This window comes from Micropterus dolomieu, linkage group LG03 (assembly GCF_021292245.1).
Source record: "Micropterus dolomieu isolate WLL.071019.BEF.003 ecotype Adirondacks linkage group LG03, ASM2129224v1, whole genome shotgun sequence".
Classification (NCBI taxonomy): Eukaryota; Metazoa; Chordata; class Actinopteri; order Centrarchiformes; family Centrarchidae; genus Micropterus; species Micropterus dolomieu.
The window spans coordinates 23,059,891-23,079,972 of record NC_060152.1 but is presented as its reverse complement, the minus strand read 5'-3'; the positions used below and the strand labels follow the sequence as shown (position 1 = coordinate 23,079,972).

General features: G+C 39.6%; 1 protein-coding gene across 1 annotated transcript in view; it reads left to right on the top strand.

The window, feature by feature from the left end:
- Positions 1–20,082, top strand: part of dnah5 (dynein, axonemal, heavy chain 5) — a 154,113-nt gene that overhangs the window by 67,821 nt on the left and 66,210 nt on the right. The window contains exons 64-72 of the mRNA XM_046043902.1: positions 218–332; positions 1,847–2,023; positions 6,597–6,800; positions 8,128–8,307; positions 10,159–10,296; positions 12,026–12,161; positions 13,960–14,141; positions 15,281–15,415; positions 17,471–17,626. Of these exons, the coding sequence (XP_045899858.1) occupies positions 218–332; positions 1,847–2,023; positions 6,597–6,800; positions 8,128–8,307; positions 10,159–10,296; positions 12,026–12,161; positions 13,960–14,141; positions 15,281–15,415; positions 17,471–17,626 (1,423 nt within the window). The remainder of the gene's footprint in view (positions 1–217; positions 333–1,846; positions 2,024–6,596; positions 6,801–8,127; positions 8,308–10,158; positions 10,297–12,025; positions 12,162–13,959; positions 14,142–15,280; positions 15,416–17,470; positions 17,627–20,082) is intronic.

Sequence of the window (20,082 nt, the reverse complement as noted above, 5' to 3'; positions counted from 1 at the left end):
TATCAACTATCCCCGAGTCTCCAGAGATTTATTGTCAGCTGTGGATATCATGACATTTAGAATACTGATCACACATGCTACAAGCCAACCAAAGATGAAAGCCATTTCCCTGTTAAATAATGTGCAAGTATTTTCACCACCTGCTGCTCAGTGGACCAAAAATTATGTCAGAATGTAGTTCCTCTTGAAAATTTTGTTACACATTTATCCTCTTTAGGATGAACACTGGTCTCCAGAAGCTGAAGGAGGCATCAGAGTCTGTAGCAGCACTCAGCAAGGAGCTGGAGGTGAAAGAGAAGGAGCTACAGGTTGCCAATGACAAGGCTGACATGGTAGGTTTCAGTAACAGTGGCTGCTGATTGGGTAGCAGGAATATAGTAGATTGGGCCCAAATGCAGACCCAGAAGCAGAGCAGGTTTAGTTCAGGGATTTGTAGACTGAGTCAACTAGGGCAAAAACTTAGAGTCTGAGTGGTGAAAAGGCAAGCAGAGATAAAACAACTCAACAAAAAAAACGGGAAAGCAGTCCCAACACGAGCAAACAAATCCACAATCCATAGTCCTGAAACATGCAAGGTCCAAGGAAAACACGGATGATAAACGCCAGGAAACTGCTGGAACACAAGTCAAAAGACATTGATGAACTGCCACAGAGTGAGGGGAACAAACCAAATAAATACCCTCGTGAGGAGGAGATAATGAGACACAGATGAACTTAATCACGGTGAACTTAATCAGGGAGGAGCAAACAATCACACAAGGGGGAAGTGAACGGAAACGGGAAAATCAGGAGAAAATGAAAAGTAAAACAGGAAATACAGAGTAGTTAAATACATCAAACATAAAAGGGAAATGAGAGAATAAATAACAAGGGAAAACCCAAAACCCGGACAGTTTCAGGCAGGAGTATTTATCTTTATCTGGGGTGTGTGTGTGTCTAAATTTAGAGAAATGATCTTCCTACTGAGCAGTTTATGTCTAACTCTATCCTAGTTGTTTTTCTTTTTTGCTTTCTTTCTTTTTTAGTTTTTAAAATACTTAATCATTCTGCTGCATCCCGGGTAGCCCTTTATTTTAATACAGTCCAAACTTAATACTAGTTAGGAAATCCACTTCAGTTGAGCCTTTATGTTTTGTCATGAAAACCATAATAGAAAATCAAATTTCAAGAGACTATTTAGTTTGATCAGATTATTTTATTAATAATTTTTAATACATGTTGGAGTTTGAATTTCAAATTATCCATATTTTAAAAAATGATATTCTTTAATTAGTGCCCTGATGATGTCTGAATAGTCACAAAAGTGTAGTTGGACTGATTCAAACCTGCATAAAATTGAAAAATGTTTTATCTCCTGATTTCAGTTAAGTTATTAAGAGTAAATACAAAACAAAATATAATCCACAGGATAACGGAAGCCCTCTTTTAAATGCATACTTCCCTATTCCACATCATAAAAAACACAACCAACACAACACAGGGAAAATGAATTCCCCTAAGAGAAAAATAAAATGAGTGCAATAATACATTTTAAATAATTGAAACCAAGATAAGTTAGTTAGTTTATTAATTAATTATGTTAAAGTAAATGTTGTTGCTAATACTGCTGTCACTGATATAAATGCATGCACCCAAGTTACGTATGAATTGCAGGTAAAATATTATTTGTTCTCAATTAAAGTGACCATAATTATTTTTGTAATATTTGCAACATAGAGAAATATTAAAATATTGATAACATTTAAGTTAAATTATGCATTTTTGAAAGAAAGAAAAAGTCTTTGTGGTGAGAAACACTCATTAGGTGAAAGAATGTAACTGTATAATTTTCTGTGTACATACCTAGGTACTGAAGGAGGTGACAGTAAAAGCCCAGGCAGCAGAGCGAGTGAAGGTGGAGGTGCAGAAAGTGAAGGACAAGGCCCAGGCCATTGTAGACAGCATCTCAGCTGACAAGGCCATCGCCGAGGAGAAACTTGAAGCTGCCCGGCCTGCTCTCCAGGAAGCAGAGGCTGCACTGCAGGTACGGGACTTGAGTTTTTCTTTTAATACAGGACTTGAGAGTTGTGGAGACATCTGGCAACCATAAATTCAACATTTCTGTCTCTATTTCCATCAGGTGCATAGATTTGAGTCCAAACTTGTTTTTGCCTACACTATACTAAGTATTTTTAGCAATTTATATCTTTATATTTTGACAGCGTAACTTTCTATACTTTGGTACATGTGATCCGTCTTTATCGTTCATTCCTTCAAGACAGTTGTTATCCCACTTTCTGCATCGCTTTGGGTCCCAGTTAGTTTCAGAGTTGAATTTTAAAATACCATTGTTCGTCTAGAAAGCACTGCATGATCTCCTATCCCAATACTGCACTGGTAGAGACCCAAGGTCCTCTGAGACGGGTTGTCTGTATGGCCTCCAATTGAGGAAAAAAAATTATGGTGCTCTTGCCATATTTATTATCGATTATCCCCGTTCGTTGATACCTTTAAGAAGTAACTTAGAGCACACTTTGAGTCTTTTAACTCTATTTGTTGTTTCTTGTCCTAACGGTGCATACTTGTGGGAGTATGACTTTTTGACTTTTCAGCCTAATATGGTTACTGTGATTCACACTTTTTCAAAAACCTATTTATTGGCTGCTCTGTTTTATGCTGCCATTGACTGCTGACCCCTGACTCCTCTTAACCGACCACTAGTCACATCAGTTAAGTGACTCGGTGAGTGTGGCGCACCCTAAAACCAATGGACATAAAGTTGTAACTGTGATGTAGCGACAGCTCACAATTAAAACGTTACGAATGAAAGATAGATTTGTTATAAATGAATAACTCAAAACTCTGAAACGTCTTGCTCCAGTCAAGGATGCAAAGCTGGTTCGAGTTGTACTGCCTGTGTTTCGGGATCAAACTCGGGCTCCAACATGTACGGCTGAACCGAACCCATGGTTAACTTGCTGAAGCGTCTTTGTTTTGGACTACCTTGCTTGTCAGGACCCCCCTACTCTGCATCTGATTGGCTAGTAGTCCTTACCTAGGTACTGTGCATCTGCAACTCCCAACAAAGATCAAATAATAATGAGATGCCTCACTCGGTAGCTAAAACAGAGCGTTCAACACAGAGGCAAAAATGCCTCATCCCTACACAGACGTTGCTCTTAATGCTACATCACCTGTTGTAGCAGTTTATTGTGCATCTCTGTATGGTTTAATATCTCCCCCACTGATTTTTTTTGTGATCTCCCACTTTGCGTTGCTTCAGGGTGCCACTTCTTGCTGTGTGTAACTGCATGCAGGTTTGCCTACAGCCTTCCCACCCTGGTGTGTGTATGTGTATAACAGCGGGTGTGTCTAAAGTTAGCATGGCGCTCTGGGGCCTGGAGCTGCGTTGTAATTAAAACTGTCCTCCTGGGTGGATGGTTACATACAGATCTCCTATGGCAGGTCCCTCATTAGAATTTTACTCTTGCTGCTGCAGATGGATATCTAATATTTACAAACAGGCAACCCTTGGACAGTATATATTCGGAATGATCATCCATTCATGCATTTTGATCTTGTATTTTTCAAGTGCAGTAGGGGGTTTTAAATAGAGATGGTGTACACATAACTAAAACCAAAGACACTCTGCCACTCATTCAAGAGGCTTCTTCACGTCTACTGGTTGAGATTGAGAGATTCAGTTCGTCATTTGATTTGAATGGTTAAGGTCACTTTCAAGATAACCATTAAAGTCACTTTAATGAAGATCATTAAGGTCACTTTCAACTTGATACCTGGATGGTTGATATGATGCTACATAGACTTGTACACTTTTATACACTTTTATATGCACTTAAATAATATAAACTCCTTTGATGGTAGTTACAGCTGGTCTGTGCAATTGGGTCAGAGATGGTGTAATTATTTACATTTCAAGTTCTATGGGCTTTTTTCCTGTTTCAAATCAAGAATGTGGTCTTTTAAGTTTTAGAGCATGACTCAGTGATTTGGCATTCAGAATTTGTAATGCTTTCTCTCAAAACCCTGCCCCCGCACTTGCCCCTGTTTGTGCTTAGATTTCCTCTGCTTCTGCTCAGTTCAGATATATAGTTTGCACAGAGTTCCTGCGCTCCAGCTTCAGCCCTTGTCCTCACACTCAGGCTGCTTCTATGTGCTGATGAAACGTCTGCTCCCAGAGTTTTTGTGCAATAACCCTCTCTTCCACATTTCCACAACCAATAGAATAGCAGGTTTAGTGTTGACCAATGCAAGGATCCCCAATGAAACTGAAGATGGATGTTGTTGTGTGACGCAGATGTTTTAGTTTCATGCTAAAATACTGTGACTAATATATGGTTGCAAGGAGAAAAGGAAGTGAGTGACAAAAAGCCGCATAACACTATTGGGTTATATACTGTACAGCTAACAGTAATAAAAGTAATTGCTATGGAAAATGGGTGGGCGACGTGTAAAAATAATTGGTAGGACATCAACAACTATATAATTAAAACATTCTAGTTTGAACAGTCATGTAAAGGAACCTGCACTTGGTTGATTAGCTATTTGTGATCAAGCAAGAACGCCCACAATAATGCAGATTTTTGTTTTACCTAGGATTTTGTGAAGTTATATGGAAATCATGAAGCAGAGGTGGGACATGAATTGCAGAGAAGAGGAGAGTAGTTGGTGGAAGTAGAAGACATACCAGACTGTATGCGGGCAGACTCTCTGGAAGATTCACACTACACTGCTGATAAAACAGAGTGGAAAGGGAGCAGGGAGGAGAGGACAGAAACAAGGAAAGTGCAAAGAGGAGAAGAGATGAGATGAGCGGGGGCAGGGGGCCTAATAAAGAAGCCAAACAAGTCTCACTGGGGCATTGTCTTTCTCTTTTCTCCTGCTGACTCTCATTTTAATTAGTGCCTTGAAGTAATTTTCTGCCCCTCTCTGCAGAACTCCCATCATTCTGTAGGAGTTTATACTTACAGTATTCATGCTTTCTTTTTTTCCCCTAAATCTCTCCTCATCAGTGCCTCTGGTTGTATTTACTTTGTACATGTCCTTTGCTTTATATTCTGAAAATGCAGCATTGTGTACACTTTCCTTTATAGGTCATGTTATAGAAAGGAAAAACTTATTACTTTATTCTTCGTTCTCATCTCAGTTAATTGTCTCTCACTCACCTTTATTTTGTTTCCTGTGTACATCCAATATGTTTGCCATATGGATTTACCTCTCCCTCACTCTCATTTCCTTTCCTCCTGTGTGGACAAATGGGCACAAAGAGTGATATAACATAAAGTTTTTATACAAGGGTGTCATTTTGTGTTGCAAAGTGGTGAGGACATAAGGGCCTAGATCAGGGGCGTGATGATATATGTGGGTCACGAGACAGTGCTCGGCAACAAGACAAGAAGATTTTGAACACTATTTTGAAGAAATAATAATAGTAAATAACAATACATTTTATTTGATGCCGCCTTTCATGACACTCAAGGTCGCCTTACATAATAAAATATGACGAGCATCATTAAAACAGCATAAAAACAAACAAAAAATAAATAAAATGAAAACATCATCAATCAAATGGGAGTCAGTGTTGTACATTATTACAATGAGTATGCTAGTTTGACAAGATGAGTTTTGAGAGCAGTTTTTGATTTGTCCAGAGGTGGGTGGGGAGAGAGTTCCAGAGTTTGAGTGAAGCGTTGGAGCGAAGGCTCTAGTCCCATTGTACTGAGGCTGTTTGGTACTGTCAAAAGACTTGATGTGGAAGACCGCAGGGAACGAGATGGAGTGTAAGTCTGAATGAGGTCAGTGAGATAAGTAGGAGACAGATTGTTGAGGGCTTTGAATGTTAATAATAATATTTTAAAGTTAATCCTTTGTGATAAAGGGAGCCAGTGTAGTTGAATCAACAGAGGAGTGACATGAGTGACAATAGCCTATTTGCTGAAATATATGAGTGGGGGCTCTGGGAGTCCTGCCTCAGAAGATTTTGAGCAATAAATTTCCGGAATTGGAGACATTTTCTGCTCCAATTTACAGTGTAAATGTCTTTATCTTCATAAAGGGAAACAAAACGTTCAGCTGCCATGGGGCAATTCATAAATATAAAAATATAACAGAATATAATGCAGTAATCAGCTGCTTGTATTTTTTTTAGCTTAAGTTACTTTTTTTGGACAATGCACGTTTGTTTCTTCTGTAGTTAAATTTCATTGTGTGTTTTCTTATTATGCAAATAAACCTTTCTCGAAGCATTTTCATTTGTTAGTTAACATTTCTTGGTGCAAGCTGTTTCTCAAAACATTTTTGACAAATGCTTTCAAAAAGTGATGAGAAAACAGCCATTTCAAAATGTGGTGGGGACATGTCCCCAGCATTCCCAGGGTAAATGACAATACCTTAAATGGCATCCTGACAATTGGTTTATCATGATGGACAACTGTAGTTGCTTTTCTTCTTTTATTGGTAGCAGTGTTCTGACTTTGCTGTAAAATGCACTTTAAAAACTTGACTAATGTTAGCCCATGTTGTCCTTATTAAGTTAGCCGACATCATTAAACATTCAGATAATAGTCAAATGTCTTCCTTTTTCTGTACCCACTCAGACAATCAAGCCATCAGACATTGCCACTGTGCGAACACTCGGTCGCCCCCCCCACCTCATCATGCGGATCATGGACTGTGTGCTGCTGCTCTTCCAGAGGCGGGTCAACACCGTGAAGATTGACCCAGAGAAGAACTGCAACACGCCCTCCTGGCAGGAGTCCCTAAAACTCATGACAGCCGGAAACTTCCTGGGCAGCCTGCAGGTACAATGCCAATTTTATACAGTTGAGATTGCTCAGATGCTTCAGAAGGCTTGCTCACATTTGCCCTAAACCACATAATTTGGGTAATATCCTTGGTAGCCTACAGAGTTACCATATTAAACATTGCACAGTTATAAGTTATAGTCTCATATATTGTAAAATTAAATCGGAAAACATAAGACTATAATCTTACCAAAATAAAATTCTTACAGGAAAGATATTATATTGAACATTCTTCAGTTATATCCTATGTCCTATCCTGTTCTAAGATGCTACAAGTGCTAGGTATAGTAGCTTAGGTATACTGTAGTATTCAGCAGAATCCCTGCCTGCAGCTCAACTAATGAGTAAATTGTATACTTTCTATACTCACTGATACTACACTCACCTCTGAAAAGATGAAATGAGCTTTTATAGCTACCTGTTCTGTTTAGGGGAGGATGTTGGCATCCATGCAGTTTCAATTCTGCAGACAACAATGACAAAGCATGTCAATGTACTTCATAACCATGATATTAGCTTTTTTTAGTCTTTGTAAAAAGAAGGACACATAGAATACAGACTACAGGTTTTAAAATGACAAGTGTATGCTCTTCCACATGAGAGCTTAAGAGCTCAGATATTCAGGTTAGAGCATATCCATTTTTAATACCTTTTTTTTGAGCTGGTTAAATCAGGATAATGTGTAAAATAGGCACAATCAATGTGAAGACATCTAATGGTTAATTCTACAGTCACCAACCTTTCTTAGATTTGCCTTAACTTGTTCCATTTTTAATACCTTCTGCCTAACCACCTCTCTCACCATCTTTTCTGTTACTTTCATGTCATCTCTCTTTTCACCCAACACCCCACTACACCAGGTCTTTTATTGTGCGCCATATGTTATCTTTATCTTAGCATTTTTCTGTCTGTCTTTCTTTTTCACCCACTCTTGTACAATCATTTTTTCCTCTTCTGTGTTGTGTTCCTCCTAGATGCATCTGTCCCTCAGTCCTGCTTGCTCTGCCTCGTGTCTTTCCTTTTTCTCTTTACACTTTGTCTCGGCCTCCTAACTCACCACCTCTCCCCCCAGCTTTCACTACTTGCTTTGCTTTTTGTCTTTACTTTCCTCAATCACCAGAGCTCCGTTTACCATTTTCTCCTCCTTTTTCTCTAATTTAACAGTCCAACATTCTTTATTTATAAGTAACAGAGGCAGAATGCTTTAGTTACATGTGTGATAAATATTTATATTTGTGAACTGTCTGAAATAATTTGTGTTTTCTTCATTCAAATCACCCTTCCCCCTTCCACTTTTCATACCTCTCTCTCTCCCACCTTGCAGCAATTCCCCAAAGACACCATTAATGAAGAAATGGTGGAGCTGCTGCAACCTTATTTTGACATGCCAGACTACAACATTGAAACAGCCAAGAGGGTTTGCGGCAATGTGGCCGGCCTTGCATCTTGGACAAAAGCTATGGCCTCCTTCTTCTCCATCAACAAGGAGGTGCTACCCTTGAAGGTAACATACAATGCAGCAGATCTAGCAGGGTGGTTCTTTCATATAGCACAGAGGTGAAACACTAGTGTTTGTCGAAAGTATGTGACACTGTAGAATAAAAAAATATGTCAAGTGATGTTGTTCTTTGGTTGAGTAGACTCAGACAATTTAAATGGTCACACATTGTGATGCAACTGTCATCACAACCCCAATAATATACACATAACAGCAGCACACATACATACACACATAAACTGGTGCAAAATCAGTGTCCTCCCAATCTGATGAATAAGGAATAATTACTCTGGGAGAGAGTAGTTGTTTTTCTGCGGAAAAGCCCCAGGCTACAGAAACAGCACAAACTGCCTCTGATATGAATAGGATTTATTCATATTCCCACATTTTGGCAGTGTTGCTGATGATGCAGGCAAGAGAAGTGCCCCAAAATTTCATACTGACAGGGAGAGAATTAGGCTTTTATCCATTGCAAATAAAAATGAACAAAATTGGATGCATCTCAAGTGATTTGAATATAATCCTGTTAACTCATTGTATCAAAGGAGAGTCCTGAGTGGGATAAAGATCAAATCCGAGAAAACATATTAATTATTACCGTGCTAATTAATTGCCTCTTTGCACCAGCACATCACCTTTTCTGCCATTATTTATTACCTTTGTCCAGGGAATTATTAATTCCATACACACAGCAGAAGGTTGCAGAGCTGAATACACTGTACACACAATGCTTGATTAATAAAGCACCACACACACACACACCTCTTCTCGCTAAACACAGTGATATAATTTTTTTCCATGTTGGTCTTCCTGCCAGTGTAGTCTGTGGATGTATGATGCGTAACAATCGTTTCACATCTTCAACTGCAGTTGTACTTCTGGATTGTGTTCACTAAAACTTTGCTTTATGATCTCCTCTGCTTTCTCTTCTGTTACTGTGCTGTTGTTTTTTCCCTGATTTTCTTCCCTTCTTGTTACCAGGTCTCATTTCCACACACATTCTCATTTTATTCTCTACAACCTCCATGAGAACTCCCTGCCTCTCCTCTTTGATCCTGACCTTTTGCTTCAGTGTGGAACACAGCCTGGCAAATTGATTCTCTGGTTTCCATTTCAGTGGTGGCTTACCTTTAAGCTGGCCAGCCAGAATGCCAATCAGAGATACATTTGGACAGACAGACAGACAGAAACACAGGCAGGGATGGTCCTCTCAGATGTCAATAAATATTAAATGAATGCTTCAGACTTCCTCTTTGCCAGGCCACCCAAACACACGCTTAGAGATTTAAAGAATTTTTGTGAGGATGTCTGCCTCTAAACATCTTGCAATGCTTTCTCCCCAGCCCCAGCTCTACTCGTCTGTCATCCTCAGACACCCTTTCCTCCTCCTTTGCCCCTCTACTCACCCCTCCACATCTGTTTATTTCCAGTTTCTCTCCATCTCCCCCATGTCCTCCTGCAAACCTCTATTCTTGCATCTCCAATTTGACTCTTAAAGCTTTTGAGTCCTTGCATCTGCACTTGTGACATGTCTTTACACTTCTAAAATGTCACTAAAAGGTTCCTAGCAATTCACCTCCGTGCTTACTTATTTTATGCTGTCTGGGATGAACTGAGCCATGACATTTTTTTTTTCTGCCTCCATTCTTCTGCCTAATAAAACACTCACTCCTACCAACGTTCCTCTCTTTTTCTGTCAAATCATCGCCACCTTGATGTCATCTGGTCTTCTCTTTCGTATTTTTTTTGTCTCTCTCTCTTGTTCGTAGCTCTCTCCCTAGAGACCATAACCTGTGAAGGCTTTTTATGTCCAATAAAGGCGTCAAAGTTCCCCGTCTCTCTCTCTCTCTTTTTTAGGCCAACTTGGCAGTGCAGCAGAATCGTCTAGCCATTGCTAATGTGGACCTTCAGAAGGCTCAAGGTGAACTGGATGCCAAGCAGGCGGAGCTGGATGTGGTACAGGCAGAGTATGAGAAGGCCATGATGGAGAAACAGGTCAACAGCTTTACTTACTTCCTTGAAACACAAATATAACTCCCACACATCTGAAACGGCAATTAAATCATGTGATTTAAAGCAGATGTGAGATGAAATCTTTCTTTCTTGCCATTATCTTTTATTTGAAAAAAAAAAAAAGAACTCTTTAAGACTAATTAATGAACATTGGGTAAAAATCATATAATTGGCTGTTAGCTGAGTTTTAATAGCACATCCGTGCTGGTGATCCCATTTTCTTTCTAAATTAACTTGCTGTTTTTTGTGACAGTGTGAATTCAAATGGCCGGTGATTCAGTTAATAATTTAATTATGAGATTTCATTCCCTATCTCAACTCTCTCCTGTCTTTTCACAGTAGCAGTAGCAAGTTTCTTTGTGTGTTTAAGCATAAACACAGGCTAAAGTATTTAGTCCATGAATGGAAAAAAATCAAATAAAAAGTAAGCATTAAAATATGTAGGATGGCTGAATTAAGTCTATAGTAAGTTTCTGTATGTAACTGTATGTATTTGTTAAAAATCATTTCCTGAGCTGATGGTGTGCAACCTGATGCTATTTATAACCAGGTTGTGCTTCTTAAAAGTATGCTAAAAAAGGTTTCACCAAGTTATTTTTTTAACCTATAAACTGTGATCACAGAGGTGAGCTGTCTTTTTTAAGCACAGTCTGAAGACCTGTGATTGCCTGCAACAAAAATGGAAACTGACTCAACCTGAGTTACACAAGTACCACTTTTTAAATTAATGTAACTCACACCAGTGGTACACTGTTAAGTGCGCGTGCAGTTGTGTGAGTCTGTCTGGTGTGTGTGTGTGTGTGTGTGTGTGTGTGTGTGTGTGTGTGTGTGTGTGTGTGTGCGTGTGCATGCGTTTGTTATCATCAGTACTCTCTGTTCTGTGAGAAATAACAACATGTGAACGGAACAGCATGTGCATTACCACTCGTTGATTAGGAAATCTGGACCGCCCAACTTGACTCTTTTTATAATTTTGTGATTAAGACGCAGAGCTGTTCATCTCCAGGGGCCAAAAGTGAGATTGAACGGCTCGCTGCAGAAGTGATTTAGGCTCAGAAAATTGCTGTTGACTTTGATATGCTTCTTCATTAAGAGAAAGCCTATACAACACAGTCTTTATTGATGAAAGAGGTGTTGTTGCTATTGGGAAAATCACCTCTGTATTGCCTGTGAGCAGCTGATAAAAAGATACTTGTGATAAGTGGCTTAAAGGTGCTGTTGATCTCTGCTATGTTTTTATAAAGGAAAGCTAATTTGGGCACTCAAATAGGTTAATGGTTACATGCTAGCTTAACCCAGCTCAGTGATGGGCATCTGTATTTCACCTAATGCATGCTCACACATACAGACAGACAACATTCACACCTACAGCAGTATAGAGTTTAAATTAACTGTGCAACTGGAAGGAAATCCACACTGATAAAGAGAACATGAAAGTACATTGTAAACTTTATACCAGTTATCCTATTGTACTGGGATTAGAAAGTATCTCAAGTCACAAGGGACTTAAGTTGGTCAATACTGATTTGTACATGTACTTGTCCATATAAACATACTTGGTATTGGCCTATATATGCTCTGACATACAGCGACTAAAAGGTTGAAAGAGGGTTAGATGGTTTTGCGAAGAGACAGTTGAAAGGACAGACAGGGAGGCAAAACAGACACATCAAGCTACTGACCTGTTTCCCTGCCCTTCCCTTCCCATCAGACACTGCTGGAGGATGCTGAGCGCTGCAGACACAAAATGCAGACGGCGTCCAGTCTCATCAGCGGTCTTGCTGGCGAGAAGGAGAGATGGACGGAGCAGAGCAAAGAGTTCTCTGCCCAAACCAAACGGCTTGTTGGTGGGTTTCAAAGCAGGCCTCGAAATGTAACTGGTATTTGGAAAACTACAGCATCAGAGAGATGTCTCTGCAATTTAATAATAATAATTACATTGAACAAAATTATAAACGCAACACTTTTGTTTTTGCTCTGATTCATCATAAGCTGAACTCAAAGACTTTCTCTATGTCCACAAAATGCCTCTCAGATATTTTTCACAAATCTGTCAAAATCTGTGTTAGTGAGTACTTCTCCTTTGCCGAGATAATCCATCCACCTCAAAAATGTGCAGTTTCACTGTATTGGGGGGGGGTCTGGAAACCAGTCAGTAACTGGTGTGCTATTTGCCTTGCGTAGTGCAACACATCTCCTTCACATAGAGTTGATCAGGTTGTTGATTGTGACCTGTGCATTGTTGGTCCACTCCTCTTCAATGGCTGTGCGAGGTTGCTGGATATTGGCAGGATCTGTCATATACGCCGATCCAGAGCATCCCATACATGTTCAATGGGTGACATGTCCGGTGAGTATGCTGGCGATGCAAGAACTGGGATGTTTTCAGCTTCCAGGAATTGTGTATAGATCGTTGCAACATGGGGCCGTGCGTTGTCATGTTGCAACATGAGGTGATGGTTGTGGATGAATGGCACAACAATGGGCCTCAGGATCTCGTCACGGTACTCTGTGCATTCAAAATGCCATTAATAAAATGCACCTGTGTTCATTGTCCATAACACACGCCGTCCGTACTATAACCCCACCGCCACCATGGACCACTTTATCCACAATGTTGACATCAGCAAACCACTCAACCACACAATGCCATATATGCTGTCTGCCCTGTACAGTGAGAAACGGCATTCATCTGTGAGGAGAACACCTCTCCAAACGTTATTGAATGCGAGCATTTGCCCACTCAAGTCTGATACGATGACGAACTGCAGTCAGGTCGAGACCCTGATCAGGACGACGAGCATACAGATGAGCTTCCCTGAGACGGTCCTGACAGTTTTAGCAAAAATGATTTGGTTATGCAAATCGATTGTTGCGGCAGCTGTCCAAATGGCTGGTCTCAGACGATGTTGGAGGTGAAGATGCTGAATATGGAGGTCCTGGGCTGGTGTGGTGGTCTGCAGTTGTGAGGCCGGTTGGATGTACTGCCAAATTCTCTGAAACGCCTTTGGAGCCGGCTTATGGTAGAGAAATGAACATTCCATTCATGGGCAACAACTCTGGTGTCCTGCATGGTGTCAACATGCCAATTGCACGCTCCCTCAAAACTTGCGATATCTGTGGCATTGTGCTGTGTGATGGAACTGCACATTTTCGAGTGGCCTTTTATTGTGGCCAGCCTAAGGCACACCTGTGCAATACCCATGCTGTCTGATCAGCATCTTGGGATGCCACATCTGTGAGGTGGATGGATTATCTCGGCAAAGGAGAAGTGCTCACTAACAGATTTTGACAGATTTGTGAACAATATCTGAGAGGCATTTTGTGGACATAGAGAAAGTCTTTGAGTTCAGCTTATGATGAATCGGAGCAAAAACAAAAGTGTTGCGTTTATAATTTTGTTCAGTGTAATGACCATTTCTGTTGGATGATTAAACAAATAAACAAGTTACATTTGGATTGCTAGCCTAAATCCACAATGACCTAAATGCATACAAATACTTCTAATCACCAACAATGTGGTAAAACTGTTACTGTTTCCAGACTTTAATTTAATTAAATTTTTTTTAAATTTGACAGTTACACAAAGCCAGTATTTAAATGTTACATGTACTTGTAACAACACCTTTGTTGTCTTGCTTCCAGGTGACATTCTTCTGGCCACAGCTTTCCTCTCTTACTCTGGTCCCTTCAATCAGGAATTTCGTAATCTTCTACTGAGTGACTGGCAGAGGGAGTTGAAGCAGCGTCGGATCCCATTTGGCAGTAACCTCAGTTTGACCGAGCTGCTCATTGATGCACCCACTGTTAGCGAATGGAACCTACAGGTCAGTCATCTGTTTTCATAATTAATGCCAACCATATCTACCATTTAAATGCATATTGACACTGTTAATGAAGTGTGTGATAATTCTTTTCTGTATCTTTATCTAGTTTAGGTTAGATTTTGTATTTTCCTTTTCAAAGCCCAATTGGACAAGCAGTGTTTGTATTTATATTAGGGCTGTCCCCGACTAAGGATATACAAGTCCTGCCTATTGTCCACTGATAGTCGAATCATGTGTATTTTTGTGCATGATGATTGCGAGCCACAGCTAAACTGAGGCTTATTGTTGACCCTTTCTTTCTCTCTCTCTCTCTCGCCTGCCATTCACCAGTCTTGTGCAGAGTTTTGCGTGCATACTGTGCTGCCAACAACTGCACGCACGTTGCGTTCCTCGCGGGTGTATTTCAGGTAGCCGGCTGTTTAAAAACGATATTCTTTGTGTGGTTAATCAACGGTGATAAATCATCCAAAAGTCTCATGAGATTAGGACAACTCTGCACAACACCGGTGAAGCTGGGGCTCCGTCTCTGCAGCAAATGTTCGTCTTCTGCCACTACACGCACATGCTACGCCTACACATGCGCACTGATGACCCAGGGTTAGGATCACAATTTTGGATTTATTTACGGAACATTTATTGGAGGTTTTTTTTCTTTTTATGTGTTTATTTACAGCATTAAACAGACGTTGAACACCCCCATGTCACCAAAATGGCATGATCCTTGTTTCGCTGCGAAGCTTCAACTGTAAGATTGACAGTCAAAGCCCTAATTTATATTGATCTCAAAATAAATAAAGCATAGGCGCGACCACCAGAAACACTACTTGGGAAATATCTGGAGTTTTCTCTAAGAAACATAGAAATCTGCACTACAGAAACATAGAACATAGAAAGTTTTGTCTATTTTCTATGAAAACGTCATATTTAGGTTTCCTGACTGTAGTAGTTATTTAAGTATTAATATTTAACTTTGTACAATAAATATATGTATCTTGTAAACATCTGCTGTTACTAGCTAGTCAGCTAGCTACTAAGCTGTTTATTTAAGCAGACGTCAGCTAGCTTAGAAGCTAGCTGACATCTGCTTAAATAAACACCAGAATTGAGCCTTAACCAGTCATTTGTCTTTCATTTTACAGGGGCTCCCCAATGATGACCTGTCAATTCAGAATGGCATCATTATCACCAAAGGTGCCCGCTTCCCCCTTCTTATTGACCCGCAGACTCAGGGAAAAATCTGGATCAAGAACAAAGAGGCCAGGAATGAGCTGCAGGTTTGGGATATTAATCTGTTCATTTGCTTTAAAATATGTGACCTGTGTTTGGTACTACCTTTTTTTAATGCACGATGAGGGCGTACCATTACATAATACAAATCTCCCCTATGTAATATCCAAAACCCACTGACTGAAGTTATTATCTGTTTTCATATTTTCCTTTCAAAATTCTATTCAATACAAGTCATTACCTATCTAATAAAGCAGAATTGCCAAACATTTCAATTAAAACAAAGAAGTGGTTCATAAATAACAGATAAAACTCAACTACGCCCACCTTATATCAGAAATAGTACCATACGCATTTAAGAGTTTAATAGCTCCCCTCCCATTTCCTGTGCCAGTTTTTGAAATGTGAGATTTTGATTTTTAGCAGCTCTAAAATCTTCTTCAAATCGCTTTAAATAATAGTTCTAGATGCTCAGCTTATGCAGTGTACTGTTTGCCCTTAAATCACTTTCACTGTCCAACATGTTTTTCCTTTTGTACAGTGCTTTGAAAAATTACTGCAGAATTCTGCAGACGTAATAAGACCAGCCAAGGTCACCGGCCCTGTTAGGGGCAATCTCTGAGCCGAGTGAATGCATTCTGCAATCCTATTAGGAGTGTCCTGAAGACACAAGCAGTGGGTTTAAGCCCTTTCCACAAGTGACTCCATCAAACAAATGTATATATTTTTATAAGGTTTTCTAAAAATGGCTCATTTTAAAAAGTGATGTTATTGGGTTGACCATGCCAGTCACACTCTCCTGACAGAGGTTGGCCTGTGTAGCTTAGGAGGAATGAGTTTGATCTATATATCTATATATCTATATATCTATCTATATCTATCTATCTATCTATATATATATATATATATATATATATATATATATATGAGAGATAGATATAGATATATCTAGGAGACATGTTTCTCCTTTGTTTGACTGAATCAGATGCTCCTCATTTTCTGGCTTCAGTCTGTTGGAAACAATGTGATTGCTGCTGAGGTCAGTTAGAAAGGTGATGACATGTTTTTTTTCTGTGTAACAGAACTTTTAGGGTTTATTCTATCAACAATATTACAAAGACTGCATATCTCCAGTTATGAAATATTGCTGGGATCCACCCTATTATTTTCATGGCTGAGGATGAAACACTTGTTCATGCATTTGTCTAATCTAGGCTTGACTATTGCAACACCCTTCTCTCTGGCTTACCTAAATCAACTATTAGCAATGCCTGTACAAAATACTGCTGCTAGGATATTAACCAGAACTGGAACATTTGACCGCATCGCCCCTGTTCTTAGTTCATTACTTTGGCTCCCTATACATGTTAGATCTGACTTTAAGATTCTACTTTTAACTTTAACCACCCTACTTATCACCTCTAACCACTTCTCATATACCTGCTAGGGCTCTATGATCACTAAATGCCGGACTCTTTACTATTATGTGCTATACAAAAAAAGCTTTTATTGTTATTATTCCAAAAAATAAATAAAACATCAGTAGGTGGCAGAGCTCTCTTTTAATAACCCCCTCCTCTCTGGAATTGACTTCCTATCCAAATCTGAAAAGCTAGCTCCATTGACTCAAAATCATCAAACATCAGCCTTAACAGTTGTGTGGATGGTTACATATATGTACTGTATTTTACACATTTATTTATATGTGAGTTTTCATCTGTAACCAGGTATGATTGTACAGCACTTGTATGTGCATATTGTGTATTGTTGCGTTTTACTTCACATTTTATATATTTTAATATTTTTTAACTTTATGCATTTTAATATGTTGATAATGTTGCTCATTATTGTTTTATTTTATGTACAGCCCTTTGAGACATACATTAATGGGCTGTAATAAACTTTGACTTACAACCAGATTGTTGTTAATTGTTAATAATAACAATTCCCACTGCGGACATGGGACATTGTCATATCTGACCAATGATACAGTACCTTGATTCAAAAAGGGAATGCTTCCAGGTGTCAAATGCATTACATGTTTATGTCACACAATTACCTTTTTTTTATCCATACATTAATCAATCATATTCTGATCCCAGATCACTTCACTAAACCATAAATACTTCAAGAACCACCTGGAAGACAGTTTGTCTCTTGGGCGCCCCCTTTTGATTGAGGACGTAGAGGAGGAATTGGACCCTGCGCTCGACAACATTCTGGAAAAAAACTTCATTAAAACTGGCTCCACTCACAAGGTAACGTGGCAGAAAAAAACCCCTCATGAGACCCTCATGTGCCAGATTTTTTTTAACCGTGGTTGCATCGTGGTTAGAAGAGTGTGAAATGGGCAGGTGTGTTTTGAGGGGTTGTCACACCTGTACTGACACAGGTTGACTAGCTCAGACAGGGGAAAAACAAGCCCAGTCAGACACTGCACTGCATGCGTAGTGCTGGCTGGAGGTGCAGAGGGACTTGGATTTCTCCAGCCATGCCAGCTGGATCACCTCGCCTGAATCATGTTAATTGTCTTGGGACAGATTAAAGTGTGCTATGTCACATTTTCTCTTTTTTTCTCTGTGAGGCATGGTGACTCACAGAGAGTGTTTTATTTTGTGCAGAGTGAGTGACTGCAGAGGTCATTTCTCCCTGTTGCCCTGGGTCTGTGGCACAATGCGTTTCCACTTATTTTTTGTTCTCTGTGGTTATATAGAAGTTCAGCATCACCAGCTCTTTTAAAAAGATATTAGCTTGTGGCAAACTGTGGCTTCTTTTTGACTCTGTGCACTGTAGGCATGTCTAAATCTTTTGAAGCTGCATTGACAAAAATGCACTAATCCACTTTTTAAAACCCACCAGTAGGTAACAAACATATTTTACAACCTTAGCCTTAGAAAAAAACTTATCTTTTACATCTGTTTCCTTTGTTTGGGGAGAAGTGTTACTATCACTTTAGATGCTAAAATAACCAGGCAACACAGGGGATTACTTTTGTCTCTGACAAACAAACGTGTTTGTATTGCCAAACAAATTACATTCAGTAATTACCAGGATTGATGAAGCTGATGGAATCGGTGATATTGATCTGCAGATTTAGTGATGAGGTTGGTAGTTTTTTCATGTTATGTAATTAAAGTTAGCTCTTTGTTTCTGTGCTTTGTTCAAGTAACCCTGTTGTCTTTTTTAGCAGCAATGTGTGAGATGAGAAGAGCATTTAAGGAAAACCAAATCAGGCCTTAAAGCACTTCATATTTTCAAATTATATGAACTAGACAAACATGATGATCCTGCATTTTATATCTAACCACACTTGAACTGATTTGTACCAAGGGATTTTTAATGAATGAGTTCACGATGAGTCCCCCCATTGAACAAAATGTCTCACTGACTCCAAGAAACTAAATTTTCCTGTTGATGGGAAGTGAAATCCAATATTTTCTATTACTTTTGCTTTTTTCATTTGTGGCTGTATGGTGGAAAAAAAAGACCTGTCTGTCTAATTTCCTCTTAGATAGATAGGACTGTCACATTGGCTAATCAAATGCAGACAAAATAACAACCATTTAAATAATGCTCTGCTATATATATATACAGTGCCTTGCGAAAGTATTCGGCCCCCTTGAACTTTTCGACCTTTTGCCACATTTCAGGCTTCAAACATAAAGATATAAAACTAATTTTTTGTGAAGAACCAACAACAAGTGGGACACAATCATGAAGTGGAACGAAATTTATTGGATATTTCAAACTTTTTTAACAAATAAAAAACTGAAAAATTGGGCGTGCAAAATTATTCAGCCCCCTTAAGTTAATACTTTGTAGCGCCACCTTTTGCTGCTATTACAGCTGTAAGTCGCTTGGGGTACGTCTCTCAGTTTTGCACATCGAGAGACTGAAATTTTTGCCCATTCCTCCTTGCAAAACAGCTCGAGCTCAGTGAGGTTGGATGGAGAGCGTTTGTGAACAGCAGTTTTCATTTCTTTCCACAGATTCTCGATTGGATTCAGGTCTGGACTTTGACTTGGCCTGGAACACCTGGATATGTTTATTTGTGAACCATTCCAGTGTAGATTTTGCTTTTTGTTTTGGATCATTGTCTTGTTGGAAGACAAATCTCCATCCCAGTCTCAGGTCTTTTGCAGACTCCATCAGGTTTTCTTCCAGAATGGTCCTGTATTTGGCTCCATCCATCTTCCCATCAATTTTAACCATCTTCCCTGTCCCTGCTGAAGAAAAGCAGGCCCAAACCATGATGCTGCCACCACCATGTTTGACAGTGGGGATGGTGTGTTCAGGGTGATGAGCTGTGTTGCCTTTACGCCAAACATAACGTTTTGCATTGTTGCCAAAATGTTCGATTTTGGTTTCATCTGACCAGAGCACCTTCTTCCACATGTTTGGTGTGTCTCCCAGGTGGCTTGTGGCAAACTTTAAAGGAGACTTTTTATGGATATCTTTAAGAAATGGCTTTCTTCTTGCCACTCTTCCATAAAGGCCAGATTTGTGCAGTATACGACTGATTGTTGTCCTATGGACAGAGTCTCCCACCTCAGCTGTAGATCTCTGCAGTTCATCCAGAGTGATCATGGGTCTCTTGGCTGCATCTCTGATCAGTCTTCTCCTTGTATGAGCTGAAAGTTTAGAGGGACGGCCGGGTTGTCGTAGATTTGCAGTGGTCTGATACTCCTTCCATTTCAATATTATCGCTTGCACA